The 20,261-nt window shown below is 60.3% G+C and overlaps 5 protein-coding genes across 6 annotated transcripts in view; 2 read left to right on the top strand and 3 right to left on the bottom strand.

The window, feature by feature from the left end:
* Window positions 1-82: 82 nt before the first annotated feature.
* Window positions 83-3,694, top strand: UBE2C (ubiquitin conjugating enzyme E2 C). The gene is made up of 5 exons (XM_032791029.2): window positions 83-105; window positions 280-366; window positions 521-725; window positions 3,048-3,107; window positions 3,480-3,694. Exons 1-5 carry the CDS (start codon window positions 94-96, stop codon window positions 3,536-3,538), a joined length of 423 nt encoding a protein of 140 aa, XP_032646920.1. The 5' UTR covers window positions 83-93; the 3' UTR covers window positions 3,539-3,694.
* A 205-nt stretch (window positions 3,695-3,899) lies between these two features.
* On the bottom strand, window positions 3,900-6,276 carry LOC116831201 (regulator of G-protein signaling 9-binding protein-like). The gene is made up of 2 exons (XM_032791027.2): window positions 5,656-6,276; window positions 3,900-4,824 (listed from the first exon to the last, which is right to left on the bottom strand). The coding sequence occupies exons 1-2, from the start codon at window positions 5,894-5,896 to the stop codon at window positions 4,313-4,315; spliced, it is 753 nt and encodes a 250-aa protein (XP_032646918.1). The 5' UTR covers window positions 5,897-6,276; the 3' UTR covers window positions 3,900-4,312.
* Window positions 6,277-7,797: 1,521 nt separating this feature from the next.
* On the bottom strand, window positions 7,798-12,189 carry TNNC2 (troponin C2, fast skeletal type). The gene is made up of 6 exons (XM_032791025.2): window positions 12,166-12,189; window positions 10,345-10,399; window positions 9,859-10,002; window positions 9,658-9,772; window positions 9,062-9,198; window positions 7,798-8,113 (listed from the first exon to the last, which is right to left on the bottom strand). The coding sequence occupies exons 1-6, from the start codon at window positions 12,166-12,168 to the stop codon at window positions 8,082-8,084; spliced, it is 486 nt and encodes a 161-aa protein (XP_032646916.1). The 5' UTR covers window positions 12,169-12,189; the 3' UTR covers window positions 7,798-8,081.
* A 4,329-nt stretch (window positions 12,190-16,518) lies between these two features.
* SNX21 (sorting nexin family member 21) lies at window positions 16,519-19,774 on the top strand. Of its 2 annotated transcripts, none has more exons than XM_075072145.1 (3): window positions 16,519-16,803; window positions 17,333-17,519; window positions 17,980-19,774. In XM_075072145.1, exons 1-3 carry the CDS (start codon window positions 16,568-16,570, stop codon window positions 18,649-18,651), a joined length of 1,095 nt encoding a protein of 364 aa, XP_074928246.1. In that variant the 5' UTR covers window positions 16,519-16,567; the 3' UTR covers window positions 18,652-19,774. The 2 variants fall into 2 exon arrangements, with proteins under 2 accessions (XP_074928246.1, XP_032646912.1); XM_032791021.2 differs by having other exon boundaries at window positions 16,519-16,835; window positions 17,362-17,519.
* The window catches only part of ACOT8 (acyl-CoA thioesterase 8), a 9,270-nt gene continuing 8,670 nt past the window's right edge, over window positions 19,662-20,261 (bottom strand). The window contains exon 6 of the mRNA XM_032791023.2: window positions 19,662-20,086. Coding sequence (XP_032646914.1) covers window positions 19,968-20,086 — 119 coding nt within the window. The 3' untranslated portion in view covers window positions 19,662-19,967. The remainder of the gene's footprint in view (window positions 20,087-20,261) is intronic.

Below are 20,261 nucleotides of genomic sequence, written 5' to 3'. Positions count from 1 at the left end.
GGCGGGCTGGGCGGTGGGGGCCGGGGCGGGGAGGGGCGGGCTGCATCCCACTGACCCTGTCCCCTCTATCCCCACAGGCTGCAGCAGGAGCTGATGGCGCTGATGGTGAGTGGGTGGCGCTGGGGCTGCCCCGGAGGCTGGGCCCTGGCTGGGGCCGGGGCGGGGCGGGTCTCGGCCGGTCCCGCGGGACAGGTTGGCCCCAGGCCCGCCCTGAGCTGTGCGGCGCAGGGTGGGGCCGGGGCGCTCGCTGGCTCCTAACCCGTGTCCCTCCCTGCGCAGATGGCCGGCGACAAAGGGATCTCCGCCTTCCCCGAGTCCGACAATCTCTTCCGGTGGATCGGGACCATCGATGGCGCCGCTGGGACGGTGAGCGAGGGGCCGAGCTGGGCCAAGGAGGCACCGGCAAGCCTGCCGCTCTGGGGTGTGCAGTGGGGCCCCGTGTGTCTGCCCGGCCTCCCTAGGGCACGGAGGGGCCTGGGTCCCTCAGGCTAACTGGCTACTTCCTTCCTCCCTGCCCCAGGTGTACGAGGAGCTGAGGTATAAGCTTTCCCTGGAGTTCCCCGACGGGTATCCCTACAATGCCCCCACCGTCAAGTTTCTCACTCCCTGCTACCACCCCAACGTGGACACGCAGGGCAATATCTGCCTGGACATCCTCAAGGACAAGTGGTCTGCGCTCTACGATGTCCGGACGATCCTGCTGTCCATTCAGAGCCTGCTGGGAGGTGAGGCTGCCTGGGGATCGCCCCAGGGTGTCCTGTGGCTCTGAGTCCCTGGGCAGCCTCCTCTCGCTCTCCTTGTTCGCCAAAAGCATGTTCTTGTCCCCGAGTGGCCCATCATGCTGACCAGTATTGATTGCTTCATCATTTCCTTGTGCACCCCCATCTCTTGTCTCATCTGATACTGGGACCATCAGGTCAGCTCAGCTCCCTGGGGCAGGGACTGCGCTTTTGTTAGGTTTGTACAAGGCCCTTGCAGGTTTGTCCAGACCGGGTTTCCTGGGTGCTACCATGATACAAATAGAATGACAGCTACAGGGGACAGCGAGCAGGCTGAGGTGTGAGCTGGGGCAGAGGGCATCATGTGGGGAGCATGTGACCAGGTGCTAAACAACCACTGGATGATGGAAATGCCAAAGGAGCACTCAAGGAGATGAGGACCTTGCGGAGAAACTAAATTAATTCTTTGCGTCAGTTTTCATGGCTGAGGATGTGAGGGAGATTCCCAAACCTGAGCCATTCTTTTTAGGTGACAGATCTGAGGAACTGTTCCAGATTGAAGTTTCATTAGAGGAGGTTTTGGAACAAACTGATAAATTAAATAGTAATATTTCACCAGGACCAGGTGGTTTTCACCCAAGAGTTCTGAAGGAACTCAAATGTGAAATTGCAGAACTACTAACTAGTCTGTAACCTATCATTTAAATCAGCTTCTGTACCAGATGACTAGCAGAGAGCTAATATGACCCTAATTTTTAAAAAGGGTTCCAGAGGTGATACCGGCAATCACAGGGCTGTAAGCCTGACTTTAGTACTGGGCAAACTGGTTGAAACTATAATAAAGAACAATATTTATTGTCAGACATATAGATGAACATAATTTGTTGAGGAAGAGTTAACATGGTTTTAGAAAAGGAAAATCATGGCTCACCAATCTACTAGAATTCTTTGAGGGGGTCAACAAGCATGTGGACCAAGGGGATCCAGTGGATATAGTGTACTTAAATGTTCAAAAAGCCTTTGACAAGATCCCTCACCAAAGGCTCTTATGCAAAGTAAGCTGCCATGGGATAAGAGGGAAGGTTCTCTCAGGGACTGGTAACTGGTTAAAAGACAGGAAACAAAGGGTAGGAATAAATGGTCAGTTTTCAAAATGGAGAGGTAAATAGTGGTGTCCCCCAGGGGTCTGTACTGGATCCAGTCCTATTTAACATATTCATAAATGATCTGGAAAAAGGGGTAAACTGAGGTGGCAGAATTTGCATATGATACAAAACTGCTCAAGATAGTTAAGTTCCAGGCAGACTGCGAAGAGCTACAAAAGGATCTCTCAAAACTGGGTAACTGGGCAGCAAAATGGCAGATGAAGTTTAATGTTGATAAATGCAAAGTAATGCACATTGGAAAACATAATCCTAACTATACATATACAATGATGGGGTCTAATTAGCTGCTATTGCTCACAGAGATCTTGGCATCATTATGGATAGTTCTCCGAAAACATCCACTCAATGTGCAGCAGCAGTCAAAAACACAAACAGAATGCTGGGAATGATTAAGAAAGGGATAGATAATAGGACAGAAAATATCATGTTGCCTCTATATAAATCCATGGTATGCCCACATCTTGAATACTGTGTGCAGATATTGTTGCCCCATCTCAGACTAGATGTATTGGAATTGGAAAAGGTTCATAGAAGGGCAACAGAAATGATTAGGGGTATGGAAGGGTTTCCATATGAGGAGAGATTAATAAGACTAGCACTTTTCAGCTTGGAAAAGAGACGGCTAAAGGGAGATCTGATTGAGGTCTATAAAATCATGACTGATGTAGATAAAGAAGTGTTGTTTACTGCTTCTCATAACACAAGAACTGGGGGTCACCAAATGAAATTAATAGGCAGCAGGTTTAAAACAAAAGGACACATTTCTTCACACAATGCACAGTCAACCTGTGGAACTTGTTGCCAGAGGATGTTTTGAAGGCCAAAACTATAACAGGGTTCAAAAAAGAACTAGATAAGTTCATGGAGGACAGGTCCATCAATGGCTGTTAGCCAGGATGGGCAGGAATGGTGTCCCTAGCCTCTGTTTGCCAGGAGCTGGGAATAAGTGACAGGGGATGGATCACTTGATGATTCCCTGTTCTGTTCCTTCCCTCTGGGGCACTGGGCACTGTCGGCAGACAGGATACTGGGGTAGATGGACCCTTGGTCTGACCCAGTATGGCCGTTCTTATGGAGTGGGGTGAGTGCATTGCTGTGTAAGAAACAGGCAGCCTCCTCTATCCTCACACTGACCCCTCCCCTCGCATCTCGCAATCCTCAGAGCCGAATGTTGAGAGCCCTCTGAACACACATGCGGCCGAACTCTGGAAGAACCAAGCAGGTGAGTGTCTCGTGTCGGGGTCCATTAGGCACCATGGCTCTGGGTTACTCCTGGCTGAGCTGACTACAGGCCCAGCACAGGCTTACAGCTGCCCTCCAGCACATAGGCATAGAGAGGAGGACAGCTGCCTTCAGACCTGTTTGGGTAACAATCACCCTCCCCAGGGACCGTACCTGATGGGAGGCCTGGGACTTGGCCACTCACTCGGCCTGGCTTTGTTGCTGAGCTCTGGCCCAGTAGAGGAGGGTGTCTTCTTTCCTCTCGCCAGCTGCAGGAGCTACAATAGCCTGAGTGGGGAGAGCCCAGGGTGAACCCCTCTGTGGTCTTCTGTGGAGTCTGCCCCTCTCCAACAGCTCTCCCCTCCCTCCCCAGCCTTCAAGAAATACCTGCAGGAAACATACGCAAAGCAGGTGAAGAACCAGGAGACCTGATGCCTGTCCAAGCTGCAGCTCTTTGTCTGTCTATCCCTGTCTGCTCTCTGGAACTGTCCTCTGACTGCTCTGTACAGGACTCTGTATCATATGCTGTTTTTAAATTAATTCTGCAGGTGGAACCCATGGTTACTATATAAATAAACTCTCGTTTTTAACTTTGGTTGTGCACAGATCATAGTACTTGCATTTGGCTGAGTGGTGTCTTGGGCTGCGGTGACCCCCTCTGGCCAGGCTGCCATGGAACTGAGCTCAGGGCACTTTGAACCAAAAGGGCCTGGGCCTGGCCCTGCTTTGAGGCAGCTTTCAGCTGCTGATCTGCCACCTGGGGCCAGTCACCCCAGCAGATGGGGCTTCCAGGCACCTCCATCACCACCACTGCTGTGGGTGTGGAAATGGGTTCCCTGGGGCAGGGGCATTTTGCAGGCTCTACAGGGAACCAACACAAGTGGGAGAACAATGGGGTTTATTAATCCCCCAACAGTCTCCTCTGCCATGACTCCCTCCAGGGCTGGGGGCCTCTTCACCACCCTGCAGTGCTCCCCCACCTTGCCACCGCTGTCCTATGTGCTCACTGAGCTGACTGCGCTGCTGGCAGGGGATCCCTCAGCCAACCTGTTCCTACCCCAAGCTAGAGCACCTCTTCCTGGTTCTCCCCGCTGGACTCCATGTGCTCAAAGAAACTTGCCTTTCTGGACTGCTGGGGCTGAGAGTCCCTGTTCTGAGTCTTCTCCTGGGGCAAGCAAAGTCCTGCCCCTTTGCATGGGGAGCTGGTCATGACAATGTGCAGCAGAGTGCGGGCCAGCTCTGATGCTGCCTGCAGCACCCTGGGCCACCTGCCTCCTCTGCAGCCTGTCTCTCACTGCACGACTCCTCTGCCTCGAAGGCCAAGCTGCTTTCAGTCCTGGCCTCTTCTGTGGCCTCCACTGTCCAGACAGGGACATTGACTCTGGTCTCCATCTCCAGCAACATGGTCCCCACATGCTCAATCTGCTCCTCCAGGCCAGGGGCAGCACCCAGCTGCTCTCTGCTTCTGGTGCCCTTGCGGCTTGACCTCCTCCAGGGTTTGTGCCCTCCATCTGTGGCCCCCGTGACTCCAGTGCTCAGCAGCTGCACCCCCTGCCCCTGGAGGGGGAAGAGTTGGCAGAGATTATGGGCCCTGTGCAGGTGTTGGTGGAAGAGCTCCAGAGCTGACAGGGACAGCACCCACAGCCTCTCCAGCTCCTGCTGCTCCTCTGGGCTGGCCAGGGGCTGCCTCAGCCTGGCTAGGAGCATGTTCCGCAGGCCTGCAGGAAGACGTGCAATCAGTGTTACCATCCCTGGGAGGGAAGCTAGCAGAGCACAGCACTGGATGGGCTTGAGTGGAAGGTAACTGAACAGCTGCCCTAGCAATAAGCCAGCTGAGAATATCCTGAGGGCCAAACTGTGAGCCCTGAGTGCCAGCTGTGTGCTTGTCCAGTGGCCTTCCCCAAGACAGCCAGGTGATGTGTTCTCACCCGGGGTGTGGTCCCATGCACACCCTCGCAGGCACAGAACTCTGCTCCCAGCTGCCAGGCAGGTCTAATGGGGTGAGGGGCAGTGGGAGGAAATTAAACACAGAGGGATGAGCCCTGGATCAATGCCCCACCTGAGCTCAAGGAGCTCCCTTAGCTGGCAATGGGAACTGGCTGTTACTCTCCAGGGGGACAAGGCACTGGCCAGGGATGCAAGCACTAGCTCTCAGAACTGCCCATTACTGCTGCTAGTGACCGTCCTGGCTCTGGGGCAGAAGATGCGGGTCAAGAGGGAGGCGGGCCTCGGGAGTGGGCTCCCATTTGAATGCAGAGGAAAGCAGGAGCTGGCCATGGGCAGGGTGGTCTGTGCGCTTTGCTAGACCAGCCCCCGCTGTGTGAGCGCTGTAGCCCCAGGCCTGGGGAAGAGCAGGTGCCCAGTGCACAGCACCTGTGCAGTGAGTACCCAGGGGCTGGGTTGGAGGCTGCTGTGCCCTTCAGCTGGGAGCACTGGCCGTGGGGCAGCCACAGGCAGGACAGCATGGCTTCATCCCCTCTCCCTGTCCCCGTTCCCCTGCTCCTGGCAGGCAGTCACCAGGCGATAACAGGCTGGGCTCCGTTCCTTACCCTTGCTGAGCTCATGTGCCTCCTTGCTCCGCTCCTGCAGCTCCTCCCGCAGCCAGGGCGAGTCAGCCATGCCCCCCAGCTGCAGCGCCAGCTGTCTGTGCCACACAATGACTTTGCTCAGGGAGGTGTAGGTGGCTGCACACTCCCTCCTCACTTCCCCCATGTTGTGAGAGTTGGGCATGTGGGACATCTGCCAGGGCAGGGACCCTGCTGCTGGGTGCTCCCTCTCCAGCACCTGCATGCAGCCCAGCCAGGACGTGCTTCACCAGGGCCTCAGCTGTGCGTGGCTTGCTCCAGTGCCTGCTGGTGGATGGGGACACGGCACCAGCCGGTGGGTTGGGCTGCAGAGCAGGCTGGTGCTGGGGCCTGCTGTCGACGCGGGGTCCTCCACACCTGGGTGTAGCCAGGCAGGCTGTGCCCCAAAGGGCTCTCTCATCCACTTGGGGCCTCGTGCAGGCTGGGGCCTGCTATTGTCTGTGATGAAGGACCCCTCTTGTCAGCTCCAGCTGTTCTCCAAATGGGAAGGTGGCCTGTGCCGAAGCTGTTGGCACTCTGGAGGAGCCGGACTCTCCCACACACCAGCACCAGTCCTGTCACCGCAATGCTATGCAGTTCCCTTAGTGGGAACAGGCTTGAGCCAGCACTGCCAGTCCTGCAAACTCTGGCTGTCAGCGCCGCCAGAGCCCGCTCCCTCGCTCCCCTCTCCGTACTGGAGTCTCCTCCGGCCTGGCCAGGCTGAGCCTGAGGCAGATTGTTAGGGGCGGTCTCTGGGGTCCCAGGGGAGCTGCAGCAGGTCTAGGCAGGCAGCTGAGAGGCGCCGCTGGGCATGGCGCTGCCTTGCTGTTTTCCATGGGTGGGTTTAACCCAGGAGGCCCGAGGGGGAGTCCTGGCTTGGGGGGCTCCCAAAGTTGCATCTTCTCCTAGCTGGGAATGTGTCTCGGGCTGCCGTGGCCTGTGCTTGTGGCTCCCGGCTCCCTGGTTGTGGAATCCCACCTGCTGATGGGTTCGGGGGCCATAGCTATGGGCAGCAGGCCCAGCCCCCTGGCCCAGGGCCTGCCCCAGTCTGGCTGTCTCTCACCCCACCCTGACTGATTAAGGGGCTGTTGAAAGTGATCCTCTAAAGCATGAAGCCCCTCCTGGGGGGAGGCAGTGCCCCGCTGCCTGGTCGTGCATGTGGCCCTGCAACACACGGGCTAGCCCACGCCTCCTTGGGGTGGGGCCGGCAGCCCGAGCTGTGATGGCTCTGGTGAGTGGAGCAGAAGCTGTTCCTGGAAGGGAGAGCAGAGGGGCCCCTGATGTGGGGTCACCATGCAGCTTCTCTGCTATGCTGGGCTAGTGATGGCTGCCGAGATCCCTGGCTTGGAGGGGCTCAGTGTGACTCACCCCCTAGAATAACAGCGCCCCCATGTTCCCAGCCCCTGTGCCCTGTGGGCCAGTCCTGCCCTGAGGTAAAGGGATTCCTTGGTGGTGCCCTGGTCCCGGGCCCTGCCCCTCCAGCTGACCCTGCAGCCCCACAAGGGAGGGCCTGGGTTGCTGCTTGGTTCCTGCACCACAGCCCCTGTGAGATGCAGAGAGCCGCCAGCGAGCGAGCTCCTCCCCTGCGGAAAATCTGAGCTCACTGCTGGCCTGGTCCCCGGTAGCCATGTGGGAAAGGCAGCCCAGAGTGCAACCCCCTGGGCCCGCCCAGTCAGCGTGAGCCCATCTGCTCCCTGCGTGCACAGGCAGCCCAGCTGAGACCACTGCTTCTGCGACCCATGCCTGCCTGGCACTAACCCAGGCTGCGAGCCCGGGGGCAGGGGCCACTTGTCAGGAGATGGCAGCAGTGTGGGGCACAATGGCCCTTCTTGCTGAGTGGGGCGCCAGGTGCTGCTCTGAGCAGTTACCAAGTGCTGTGAGGAGAGCTGGACCGGCCACACGTGGTCCTACCCACCCCAGGCCCTGGCAACACTCCCCCCTCCCCTTCCCTGCCCCAACTCCAGTGACATGTGCCGAGGCCCGGACAGCTTCTTCAGTGTCATGCCCACATCTCCCCACCTGCTTCCTGCAGACTTCTCCCTGGTTGCCTGTGCTGGGGTCTCTGGCCAGAGGGTCCCCTGCCCGCTCCACTCTCCATATCAGAGCCAGCTAGAATCCAGGCTCCAGCAGGTTCAAACCTTTGACCCTTTTAATGAGGCTTCAATACTATACACAGCGTTTACAGACGGGGGAAAGGCTCTTTCCAGCCATGTGAGAGGTGAGTCCACAGCCCACCAGCCCCCGGGCATGGCCACAAGGGAGCCAGTCTCAGGGAGCAGTGGAACTGTACAAAGTGAGCGCTTCACAGGGCAGGGGAGACCAGGTGCTCTGGCTGGAGGCTGCTCCCACAGTGGGCTTGGCTTGCCAGTGCGGACATGGAGCAGGGCCTGGCTTGCAGGAATGTCGGTCCTTTACTGCACACCTTCCATCATCTTCAGGAACTCTGCAGGCACAAGCAGCCAGACACCTGGTCAGTGCCGGGGGGGGGCTGGGGAGGGGTTGCTGGGAGCTCAGGGGCTGGGTTGGGGATGGTGGGGGTGCACCTGTGACAAAATGGGACTGTTCTTAATGTCTCCACTGAATACTATGTGGGTGCCTCGGTTTCTGGCCGACACTCTGTCTCCTGGCAACTAGTGGCCCAGGCCCTTCCCCCCTGCAAGGGGCTGCTAAAGGTGTGGGAGAAGAAAGAGATCAGGTGACCTCCTGGCCCGGGAAAGAGACAAAGGCCAGAGAGGAGGGGCTGGAGGGGGTTTGGCAGTTTGGAGCTGGCTGGGGATGGGAAGTGAGGGCACACGGGGTTGTCTGGCTCGCTGGGCCCCAGAATGGACCCGGCCTAGGGGTCCGGTTCTCTGTACCTACAAGCTCTGTTTTAGACTGTTCCTGTCATCGAATAAACCTCTGTTTTACTGGCTGGCTGAGAGTCACGTCTGACTGCGAAGTGGGGGTGCAGAACCCTGTGGCTTCCCCAGGACCCCGCCTGGGCGGACTTGCTGTGGGAAGCGCACGGAGGGGCACATGCTGAATGCTCCCAGGAGAGACCCAGGAGGTGAAGACGTGTGAGCTTCTTGCCCTGAACAAGTCTGCTCCAAGGGAGAGGAGGCTCCCCAAAGTCCTGCCTGGCTTGGTGGGGAGCAGTTCCAGAGCATCGCCCGGGGACTCCGTGACAGCACCACACCCATCATGCAGCACAACACTCACAAACATCCCCACTCACTGGACTATCAGGTACCCTGGCCCCAGCACCCAGCTGTGACCCCCTCTGTGCCAGGGGGCATCCCTCAGCTCAGTGGAGAGGTTGGGGAGATAGAGCTCTTGGGGCTTAGCAGAGCTCTGAGCACAGATCCTTCTGGGCAGCCCCACAGAGCCTGGGTGAGGGAGCCCTGGGCCTCACCATCAAAGTCGATGCGTCCATCATTGTTTTTGTCCCCGTCTTTCATGAGCTCCTCAATCTCCTCCTCAGTCACGCTCTCCCCAGAGGCTCGGAAAATCTCGGTCAGCTCCTCGGCATCGATGTACCCATCTGCGTTCCTGTGGGGGAGGGCATGCAGCTCTGAGCGGGGCTGGCCGGGCGGGTGGAGAGCAGGGGCTGCAGGGGACTCTGGGCCCCCAGCCTGGCCCCTGCTCTAGCAGCCAACGCAGTTGGTGCAGCTGCTTCTGCAGCCAGTGCAGGAGCCTGGATGACTCAGGCTCAGAGGGAACTTGGGGCAGAGACAGGCATCCCCTGGGCTGAGAGAGAGGCAGCAACGTTACTCAGGGGATAGAGGTCAGTGGCCACAGGGGAGGCAGCCTGGTCAATGGCCACTGGACCAGGGACCTTCCTGCAGCCTGCGGGGGCAGCAGGACTCAGAAGAATTCAGCAGTGATGTGAACCCCCCACGCTGAGCTGAGCTGGGCTCCACTGCAGGTCTCCGCCCCCCTCTGCGCAGGGGGAGATGCGTGCCCACCGAGCCAGGCCGGCAGAGCTGGGCCCAGGCCATGCTGACTCACTTGTCGAAGATGCGGAAGCACTCTGCCAGCTCCTCCTCTGACTTGCCCTTGGCATCCTCCTTCATCTGCCGCACCATCATGACCAGGAACTCTTCGAAGTCAATGGTGCCACTTCCTGCGGGAAGAAGCCGCCCCAAGGTCAGGAACCGCCAGCCCCGGCCCCCTCCCCAGGGACTGGTCCAAGAGGAAGACACTGCTCACCATCTTCATCCACCTCCTCAATGATGGCATCCAGCTCCTCCTTGGTGGGAGTCTGCCCCAGCATGCGCATGACGGTGCCCAGCTCCTTGGTGCTGATATCCCCGCCGCCGTCCGCGTCGAACATGTCGAAGGCGGCCTTGAATTCTGAAGGACAGGGCTGAGTTAGCAGAACGATCCTCAGCTCTGCCCGGCGCCCATCGGCATGGCCAGAGCTGCTTGGCTCTGAGCCCCTGGGATCCCCCAGGTGCCGAGGGGTGGGCACAGCCGTGGAGACAGCCCAGTGCCCTCCCAGGCTTGGGAGTAGGATGTGCTGGTCAGGTCTATCACCCTCTTCCCTTCCCAGGAGAGGGCAGTCCTGGGGGAGTCCTGGGGGCAGGTCCCCCTTCAGAGTCACCCTGGGTCAGTAGCTCCTGTCCTTTCCCCTCTCTGCAGGGAACTCTGACAGCCCCTCCTGCCCTGTGCCCAGAGGGGCTCGGTTACACTCACCCGCAATCATTTCCTCGCTGAGGAAGGACCGCGCTTCCGCCTGCTGGTCCGTCGTCTGCAAGGCAAACAAAACGGCTGCTCACCCAGAGCTCCAGCCCGGGCCCTGCCACCTCTTCTCACAGCAGGCAGAGAGCTGCCAGGTCTGTCCCTTCTCTGCAGCAGGGTGCAAGCAAGGCGGGTCCCTGAGCCACCCAGACCCCAAGGCTGAGCACTGCCACCCACCCCCAGCCCCTGAGCTCAGAGCCATGCACTCTGGGCTCAGTCGCACATCCCAGAGCCCTGCCACAGACCAGCTGCCACCCAGGCCACTGCTCACCATGGTCCATGGGCATCCTGTGGCCCTGGGTGCAGGGTGTGTGCCAGGGAAAAGCAGGCGTGGGCGTGTTACATACGTGATTTACACGGACTATCAGCACTTCACAAGCGTTGTCACCTGTACACCGTCCTGGGAGGTCCCCAGCCAACCCCCGTGGGGAGGCCCTGTCTGACCTGCCGAGCGTCTGGTGAGCTCTGTGGCTGGCTCCTTGATCCTGCAGGCCGCGGGGAGGGGCCTGCGTGAACAGGCCACTCATGGCCACTTGCTGCTGCTGGAACCCGGGTCCCTCCCTGCCATGACCTGCCCTCAGGCTTAGGTCCAGGGGCAGCTGCCCCACTTCCCACAATCCTCTGCCCTGCTGGTGCACATGGTTGTCCCCCCCCAACCCCGGAGTCCTCTCCCTCTCTGGGTCATTGGGATTGGGGGGAGCAGCCTTGAGGATGGGCATTAGCCTGAGCACCCGGCTCCCAGCTCTCACTAGCCCAGGCCAGGCTGCTCCATCGACCCCGGCAGCAGGACCTGCGTGCTTGGCGTTCCCAGATCTGGACGTGTGCGTCTATTCTTAGCAGAGACTCAGCTGTCTTTTAGGGGAGCAGTGGGACGCCAGGCCCACGCACCTGTTGGGAATCGGATTGAGTTACTCCTTGAGGTCCAGGCCCAAGCAGCTGGCAGGAGCTTGCAGGCCTGCAGACGGGTGTCTTATGACTCAGAGCTCAGCTTACTGGCCAGCCTGTGCTCAATGCTGCTGCTGAATCCCAGCCAGACCTCCACTTCCTTGGAGCCGAAATGCAGCCTCCTGCCCCCAAGTGCAGCACTGATCCACCCAAGTGACTGGATGCTAGGACACCAGGGTCCCTGTGCAGGACAGGGGGTGCCTCAGGGCTTCCTCTCCCTGCTGAGATGGGAGCAGCCCCTGCCCATTCCTCACCCAGCCCTCCTGACCCCTTAGAACCCGTGCCCTGTTCCACACCCCTGGCTCAGCACCATTCGGGGGCGGGAGGGGCAGTATGGGACGAATCTGCAAATCGCAGCATTATCACCTTGTTTTCCTAAATGCTGCCCCCCGCCCCCCCCCATACCAGCACATCCCCCGCAGGGACCTTGGCCCTGCAGCCCCAATCCTCCTTCATCTCATACAACCAGCCCAACCAACGTCAGCCCTGCGAACACTCTGATCGGGAGCCGCCCTGTGCTCAGCATTGTCACCCGCGTGCATGATCCCATGGGCAGTGGCGTCTCCTGAAGCATAACCGCTGCCCTGCAGGACCTGACTGTCCCGTGGCTCCTGTGCCAGCCTCTCCAATGGACCTGAGCTGGCCATCTCCCACCGGGGGAACGTACCTCCACCACGCACACGTGCCCCCACAGTCCAGCCCAGCTCCTGCTCCCGGACATCAGACTCTGCAAGCACAAGCCCTTGGCCCCTGCTGTAGGGGGGGCCTCCTGCAGGGCCTGGCCCCAGGCTGCTCCATCAGCTGCCAGGCCATTCCCACACAGGCTCTTACCATGCTGGCTGGTCACCCCGCAGTGCCCAGACCAGAGTGACCACGACCTGCAACACACAGACCCCAGGAGCTTCCCCTCCACCCCTGGCCCCCCAATTTGTACTGTCCTAGCCCAGCACGCTGCCTCCCAGCACCACACCATTGGGTGTCACTGGGTGCTGCTCCCACAACAGCCTATCAGCTGCGTCCTGTTAGCCCTCGCCCCCTGCTTGCTGGCAGGGCCATTTTACCTAATTTAGCAAAAGCTTGATTGGCCAAGTCGTGGGGATTAGGAGCAGGTCAGGGAGTCGAGCAAGGAATTCAACCCTTCCAAGGAACAGAACACTGGAGACTCGGCTTCTCCCTCCCGCATGGGCTGAGCACCTGCCGTGGGCTGGCCCAGGAGGGAGGGGGCTCCAGCTAGAGCCAGCTGGCATCCTGGGGCCAGGGCCAGCCAGCCGGCCTGCCAAGGAAGAGCCCACGGCCACCCAAGAAAGGGGGCAAGGGAGGGACTGACCTATTGCCTTCAGCACAGCAAGGAGAGTGACTTCCATATGGGCCCCCAGGCTGGGGAGTGCAGAGGGGGTGGGGTAGAGGAAGGTGTGGTCGAATTGGGGAAGGAGGAAGTCGCCTGCTCCCCGTCCCAGGCCAAGAACGTCTCCTGCTTTTGTGCTATAAGCTCAGGAACCCCTGTGAGCTCCAGGTCCCCGAGTGGCAGAAGCAGCCGCTCTGCACCAGGCCAAATCATGCCATGCCACGCGCTCTGCCCCTGCCCCTGCCCAGCCTTCAGCCTGCCTCCTTTCCTAGGTGCCACTGTCCCATGACTGGCTCATCTCCAACCCAGCTGGGACATGTGGCTTGGTGTGTTTATCCCTCTTTCTGGATGCTCTGGGGTTCCTGCCAGCCAAAGTCTACAGCTATTTGGGGGGGCTGAGTTTATTCCTTGTTTCTAGCCCCCTCTCCCCCAGTTCTCAGATGTCCCTGCATTGTCCTGTCTTTCCCCAGCTCCAGCGCTTCCTCAACCCCATGGCTCCCTTCTCTGCATTCCGGGAACTGGCTCCTCTGGCTGGGGCCAGAGCCCATCCTGATTGTCCTCCAGACATCTCACCCCAAGAAGCCTCCAGCCAGAGAGCACAAGGAGCAACAGGAACCACCTGGCTCTGCGCCCAGGGAGTGGAATGCCCTGCACTGAAAGACTGGCCTGGAGAAAGAAGGGATGGGACCAGCTTGGCTCCAAGTGGCCCCAGCATGGTGGCCTAAGGGCCAGGCATGACAGTTGTCTAGCGCTGGGTCCTGCTGTAGCACCAACTGTGCCTGGAGGCGCTGTCACAGCACCATGGATGGCAAGTCCCAGCAAAGTGCCCAGGGTTCAATCCAAGGAGGGGAGGAGGATGCCATGCGACCGCAGGATCCTTGGCTTGCTTCTGGCATTGCCAAGCCCATCCACTCCACAGCTGAGCACAGCCCTTGGGAGAAGAGCTAGGCCTGGATTTTCTCATCCACCCAGGGAGCTGCATTCACAGCATCTTCCCCATCCTTTCTCCAGGAGGGGGCAGCAGCACAGGCCAGAGGAGAGGGCTGAACCCGTATGCAGGCTTGCTTGGGGAGGGGAACCATCACTACAGGGCTGGAGGAGAGGCTGGGAGCCCCGGCTAGATAGCCCTGTCCTGCATGGAGGCTCAGATTCCTGGCACCCTCTGGAGCTCTCCTGTCATCACTTTCTTGTTTACATGGGGATCTGGTTTCCAACCCATCTGGGATGCAGGGAAGGGTGCTGTCCTTGGGAACACAGCAATAGCAAAAGAAGGGGAACCCCAGTCCCCCTCCAGCCCTGGGGGCCCATGGGAATGGCCAGGGCGAGGAATGGCTGCTTGGAGCTCAGAGTGCCTTGCCAGGCCATTCCAGACCCTGGAGTGGATACCATGTATACAGCCATGACTGAGAGCAGAGGGGGCACAAAGGGTCCGTGCTGGCTGCAGGCTGAGGGAAACATCCCGGGACACTGCAAGGCTGGGAACCGCACAGTCAGTGCCCAGGGGTGTGACGCTTTGGGTATCAACAAGTGTGTTACTCTGGAAGCGGGTCGTCATCAGCGAGTCCATCCCCCTTCTCTCTGTTCCTGCTCCCCATCCCTCCTTTGCGTGCACCAAGCCCCCGTGGTTCCTGGGGGAGGGCACAGAGCTTCCCTCTGAGGGGAATCAACCTGCATCTGACATGGAACCTGTGCTTGATCCCTGCCGGGTTAGTGGAGCTGGGGGCCAGTTTGCCCTGTCCATTGCCTAGGCCCCCTCCCTGCTAAGGGCAGAGAAGCGCGCTGCCTCCTTGTGGGAGGGAAAGGTGGCTCCACGGCCCTCTCAAACCAGCAGTGGTTCTCAGGCTTTAGGGTAGATGCTGCCTAAGGGCTGAGCCTCCTCCAGCCCTGGGTGGCCACTGAGGCCAGAGCCCATAGCCGGAGGAGGCAGGAGTGGGGCCAGAGCCCAGGGTGCACTGGTCCCAGCTCCGAGTGAAGGGAGCAGCTGGGCTGGGCTCCGTCTGATATTAATAGAGATTCCCAAGAAAAGCTGCCGAGGAGGGAGCGGGTGCCTCTCTCTCTAAATAAGGAAGAGAAGCAGCTGGGTCCAGGCTGGGGCTGGGAAAGATGCCCAGGCTGTGGCTGACTTCTGAGTTTGGAGAGACACAGACCCCTGGGGAGCCAGCAGCTTCTTACCCATGCCAGGGACAGGACCCTGTGGGCCCCAGGAATGGGGGAGCGGAGGGCGGGCAAGTGAGTGTGTCTCTGTATCCTGGCCCCACGACAGTGTCTGCCAGACCCTGGGCACTTGCCCTCACACTGCCAGCTGCTCATGCCAAGTATTGAAACATTCATGTCCCTGTGGAGAGAGCCGGAGGGGGGTCCCCTCAGGTGCGGGGGTCCCAGGGCTGAGACCCTTGGTGTGGGGAGCTCCCTGAGGCTCTCTTGAAGCACTCAGGCACTGGGCAGTTTTTAGATAAACCCACCCTGGGGGGATACAGACAGCTGGGCTGGTTCCGATTGGGTGCTGTGCGCTGGCTCAGGGATATTTTGATCCAGATTAGGGGTCTGTGTAGAGAGCCCCTGGGCTGGATCCAGATCTTGGGCATGGAGCATTGACTCCTACTAGACCAAGTTTGAACCCACACACTGGGTTGGATCTGGATTGAGTCTGGATTGGCAGGATGGTCGGGGGCAGGGTAGGAGAAGGCTGTTGCGGTTGAGTGCTCTGCTCACGGGGTTCCGGGACATCCAGGGTGGGAGAGAGGGATGGATCCGGATTGGCTGGGCGCTGCTGTGTGGCTCAGGATTAACTCCGGATTGGGCGGAGGCCGATCTAGACGAGGCACCGTGGACAGAAGGGAGCCGGGTCGAGATCAGCCAGCCCCGGGCTGGGCAGGATCCGGGTTCCCGGGCGGAGGCGGAGCTGCGGCAGGGAGGATCCAAGGAGGAGCCGCGGCTGAGCGGCCATCGCAGCCTGGACCGCGGCCCCGGTGAGCAGCTCGGGCGGCCGGGGAGCGGCTCCGGGACAGTGCAGGCTGCGCTCCCGCGGGCAGTCCGCCCCCCCGCTGACCCCCAAACCCCCCAGCTGCTGCCACCACCCCCTCCCCATGGATGCCCCCAGCCACCGTACTGCCATGCCATTCAAGGGGCCCCTAGCTGCTGGCGCCCCCACAATGACCGGCCCCTAACGCCCCAAGCACACCCGGGACGGCCGCCCCCATTAACCCTCTGGCTGCCTGGCCCCACTGACCCCCAAACACCCCTGGCCCCCATGGATCCCGCCAGCCACCCTGCCCCATTAACCCCCTAGCTGCCTGGCCCCCACTGACCCCCAAACGCCCCCAGCCACCCTGCCCCATTAACCCCCTGGCTGCCTGGCCCCCACTGACCCCCAAATGCTTCTGCTGGCTCCAGTTGACCCCTGCCCCTCCCCATTGGCCTCCAGCTGCCCCTCCTTCCACCCAGTTACACCACTCCCTCCATGGGTTGCTGACCTAGCAGCCCCCGCAAGGCAAGCAGAGGGGGCAGCAACCCCGCTGAGGCTTGGGGCAGGCTGTGTCCTGGGGGCCTGGGGCCTCATTTCCCTGCAACTTTGTAGCGAGAACCACAAAGCACTTGGAGCAGCTGATTGGGAAGCTCTTGACTGCCCCTGTCCCTCTCCTGAACCCTGGCCTCAGCCTTGACCCCCACTCCCCCGGGGTCTCCCTGGACTGTGGCAGGTGGAGAATCGCTCCCTGCCCCCGGCTCTGACTGCTCACCGTGGTTGTTTCCCTTCTCCCTGCCCCCTTCTGGGTGCAAGCACCTGCTCCCACGCAGCACCTGCTCTGTGCAAAGCCACACAGCCCAGGTTCATTGCCGCCCGCCCCCCCCTGACCAGCCTCTCCTCCTGCAGCTGCTGAGCCCAGCCCGATGGCCTCCCGCCTCCTGCACCGCCTGCGGCATGCCCTGGCTGGAGAGGGCGAGGGTGACCGGGAGGGACAGAGTGGAGGTGGCTCAGAGGTGGAGGAATTCCCAGAGAGCTCCGAACTGGAGGATGACACTGATGGGCTGTCCACACGGCTTAGCGGCACCCTGAGCTTCACCAGTAATGAGGAGGAGGCAGAGGAGAATGAGGATGATTCTGCTAGCCAGGAGCTGGGGGATCTGTGTGAGCTGGGGCTGCCCAAGAACCCTGGAGCCATGGAGAATGGAGGCAGGTGCCAGGGTCCTCTGTTTACTAGGGTCTGGGGTTGGGGGTGCTGGCCCAGCCAAGATCCTTTTCTGCTGGGGTGGGGCTGGAGGCTCTTTTATTCCAGTAGTGCCAGCGAGGCCCAGCTACGGCCCCCGGTGCTGGTGCTGTACAAACCCAGGGTAAAGGCAGCCCCAAGGAGCTTCAAGAGGAGACCCCAGCTGACAGAGGAGCACAAGGACCCAGTGAGATACCCAGGCCAGCCTGATGGGCAGTGGGCTCAGCGCAATGTGCCTGGGAGGGGCGGCACGGAAGGGTGAGGGCAGCAGGGAGAAAGCACCAATGTGACCCGTATGTGATGTGGGCTGGCATGAGGGGCCGGTGCCAACGGACTGCATGTGCCTGCACCAAACAGGGGGCCCTGCGCTCCCCAGGCCTCTCTCTGCAGGAGGGGAGCCTGGGCGGCGAGTTCTCTCCCTCCCTTAGCCAGTGTTGCTGGCCTGCAGGACGAGTGCTTGGCTTGTCTCCGATGCAGATCCAAGCCCTGCTCCAGCTGAGCACCAGGGCAGTAACCTACTGACACGCCAGCTCCAGGACTTCTGGAGGAGATCACGCAGCAGCCTCATTCCCCAGCGGCTGCTCTTCGAGGTCACCAGCGCCAGCGTCGTCAGTGAGCGCTCCTCCAAATATGTGGTGAGTGACACCTGCCGGGGGGCCAGGCTGGGACTCTGAAGGGGGTAACGGTACAGGCCGCCCAATCCTGCGGGGTGCTGGATGCCCCCTGCTCCTCCCACAACTGGAAAAGTGCATGAGCCCCAAGACCCTTGGGAGTGTGCTGCCCCCCGAGGTGGAGAGGGAGGGCAGGGCGACTGGGGGTGGGGGTGGGGCTGGAGCTGATTCTTGTCTCTGTCTCTCCCCATGCTGCTCTGATGGCGCTGGTGGCTCAGACGAGCCTCAGGTAACTATAGCTGCTGTTCCCCAGCCTGCTCTCCTCCCCCTTCCTTGCCCCCAGCAGGTCTCTGCTGCCTGTCCCCTTCCCCAGCATGTGCACACGGGCGTGATCAGTTCACTGAGCTGCTGCCCCCAGTGTTCCCCTCCCTCGGGCAGGGGCAGGGAGAGCCTGCACACCCTCACAGCTCTGCTCTCCCTGTAGCTCTACACCATCTACCTGATCCGCTCCGGCCAGTTTGACAAGGTCCCTGCTGCCATTGCCCGGCGCTACTCGGACTTTGAGAGACTGAACCGGCGCCTGCGCCACCAGTTTGGCTGCGACATGGCGGGCATCTCCTTCCCCAGGAAGAGGCTGCACAGGAACTTCACGGCAGAAACCATCGCCAAGCGGAGCCGGGCCTTTGAGCAGTTCCTGTCCCACCTGCACTCCATCACCGAGATCCGCCGCTCCTCCGACTTCCTGGAGTTCTTCTTCCTGCGTGACCTGCAGGCAGCCCAGCGCCTCACCTGCACCGGCTTGTACCGGGAGGCCCTGGCCACCTGGAGCAACGCCTACCGGCTCCAGGACAGGCTGGGCGTCTGCAACTCAGGCCACTTCCTCCTCACACTGGCCGGCCTGGTGGTTTGCCACCAGGAGCTAGACGAGCTGAGTGAGGCTCATCGCTACTGCGAGCAGGCTCTGCAGCTCCTGGAGGCCCAAGACAGCCACCCCGTGCTGGAGCCTTTCCTTCAGGCCCATGTCCACCTGTCCTGGAAGGTGGGGAAAGACAAGCGCCAGTCGGAGGCCAGGCTGCAGGGGCTGCTGGGGGCGGGGGTGGCTCTGCAGCATCAGCCCACCCTGAAGGAGTTCTTGATCAAGGAGGCTTTGGACTGAGTGCCCAGGCTGTGGGGGGATGGAGCAGCGTGGGGCTCAAGGAAGGAGAGTGCACTGTGCATTGGGATTGGAAGAGCAGGAGCAGCAGCAGCAGCTGTAGGTCAAGGCTGGGGTGTGTCTTGAGCCTCGGCCTAGGGTGGTAGAGGGGGAACTGCAGGTTGGGCTCAGTGTACAGTGGCAGGGCTGTGTCTGGAAGGCGCAGTGGGGAGAGCGGACGCTGACGGAGGGGTGGGGCCCTGGACTGGCCCAGCACCTGCCTATCCTGGGAGCTGGTCTCTGCACTGCCAACTTGTGCTCTTGGAAACGGCTCGTCCCCCAGTGCTGGGCACGCAGCCTCCCTGGATCCAGGCTGACTCCCCTCTGCCTTTAGGGGAGGCAGCCGCTGGAACTAGCCAGGCCATACTGATACTGTACTAAAGGGATTCGCTGGCTCCAGGCAGTCTGCGGCTCTCCTTGCGAACTTTTAATACTTGAAGACTTGGTAGGAAAAGGGGCTGAGACTCCCCAGAACATGTTCAGATTAGCCCTCCCTGGCCCTACAGCAAGGAGACAGCTCTCAAGCCTTTCAGCACCAACCCTAGGGGCTAGGGCAGCAGTGGGGGGTGGGAGGAGAGATCCCTAGACATAGACACACACACGCACACACACACACACCCCTGCCTTGTGCTTTGTCTGAGATGAGGAGACAGTCAGTCCTTCTCACCCTCACCCTCTGCCAGGCCTTGCAGTGCTAGGCTTCTGGAACTCCCCTGGGGCCTCTCAAAGCCTGCCCCTCCTGGGCCTGTGGGGAGAGCAGGTGGGGCCAGAGAACTGAGAAAGGGAAGCTGCAAGGGCTCTGCAGCAGCTTTCTTCCCTGGCACAGCCTGAGCTCCAGCCCACTTGGCTCTCCTCAGAGCCCCTCTGGGTCTCCACCCTCCTCTGATCCCACTGGGGGCTCCCCTCTGAGTAAGTCATAGCCACAGCAGGGAGCTGCTGCAGAGCAGAAGTATAAAAGCCATGGAGGCTGGGACTGGGTCTTGATGGGCCATGGAGGCTTTATTAGAGATGTCGGGAGGGGAGGCTGAGGACAGCATCTGACAGGACACTCTGTAACTAACAGTCAATAAAACTGCTATTCTCGCGGCTTGCGTGTGACTGCGTGGTCCCTCCGGTGCAGCCTGCAGCGGTCACAGGCTGTGCTGATGCTCCCAGCTGCACTGAGATCCTGCTGGCTTGAGGCTTCTCTCCACTCCTGCCCCAGAGCCTGGTCACGCCCATCTCTGCGCACCCCCAGAGCAGGGTGGGGATGTGGTGGTGGCTGCTGCTGACGTGTCCAGCTACAGTTTGCTCTCAGCTGGGCTCTGCTTTACCCTGATGACACCTTCCTGTGCGCAAGTGACAGCCAGGACTCCATCCCTGCGCCACAGCCTCCCATGCACCAGCCCTCGGCACCCACCTGCCCAGGGGAGAAAGCATCATTACCCTGTGGCCCAGCAGCACCAGGAAGAATGGCAGCCGCACAAACGGTTGGTGGTTCCAACTAAGTACAGGGGGAAGCTCTTAAGCTTAGCTCATGATCATCCCAGTGGTCATGCTGGGGTGAACAGAACCAAAGACAGGTTGGGGAAGTC

Source organism: Chelonoidis abingdonii, chromosome 14 (genome assembly GCF_003597395.2).
Source record: "Chelonoidis abingdonii isolate Lonesome George chromosome 14, CheloAbing_2.0, whole genome shotgun sequence".
NCBI lineage: Eukaryota > Metazoa > Chordata > Testudines > Testudinidae > Chelonoidis > Chelonoidis abingdonii.
The sequence above is the reverse complement of the archived record's forward strand: the minus strand, read 5'-3'. Positions and strand labels throughout refer to the sequence as shown.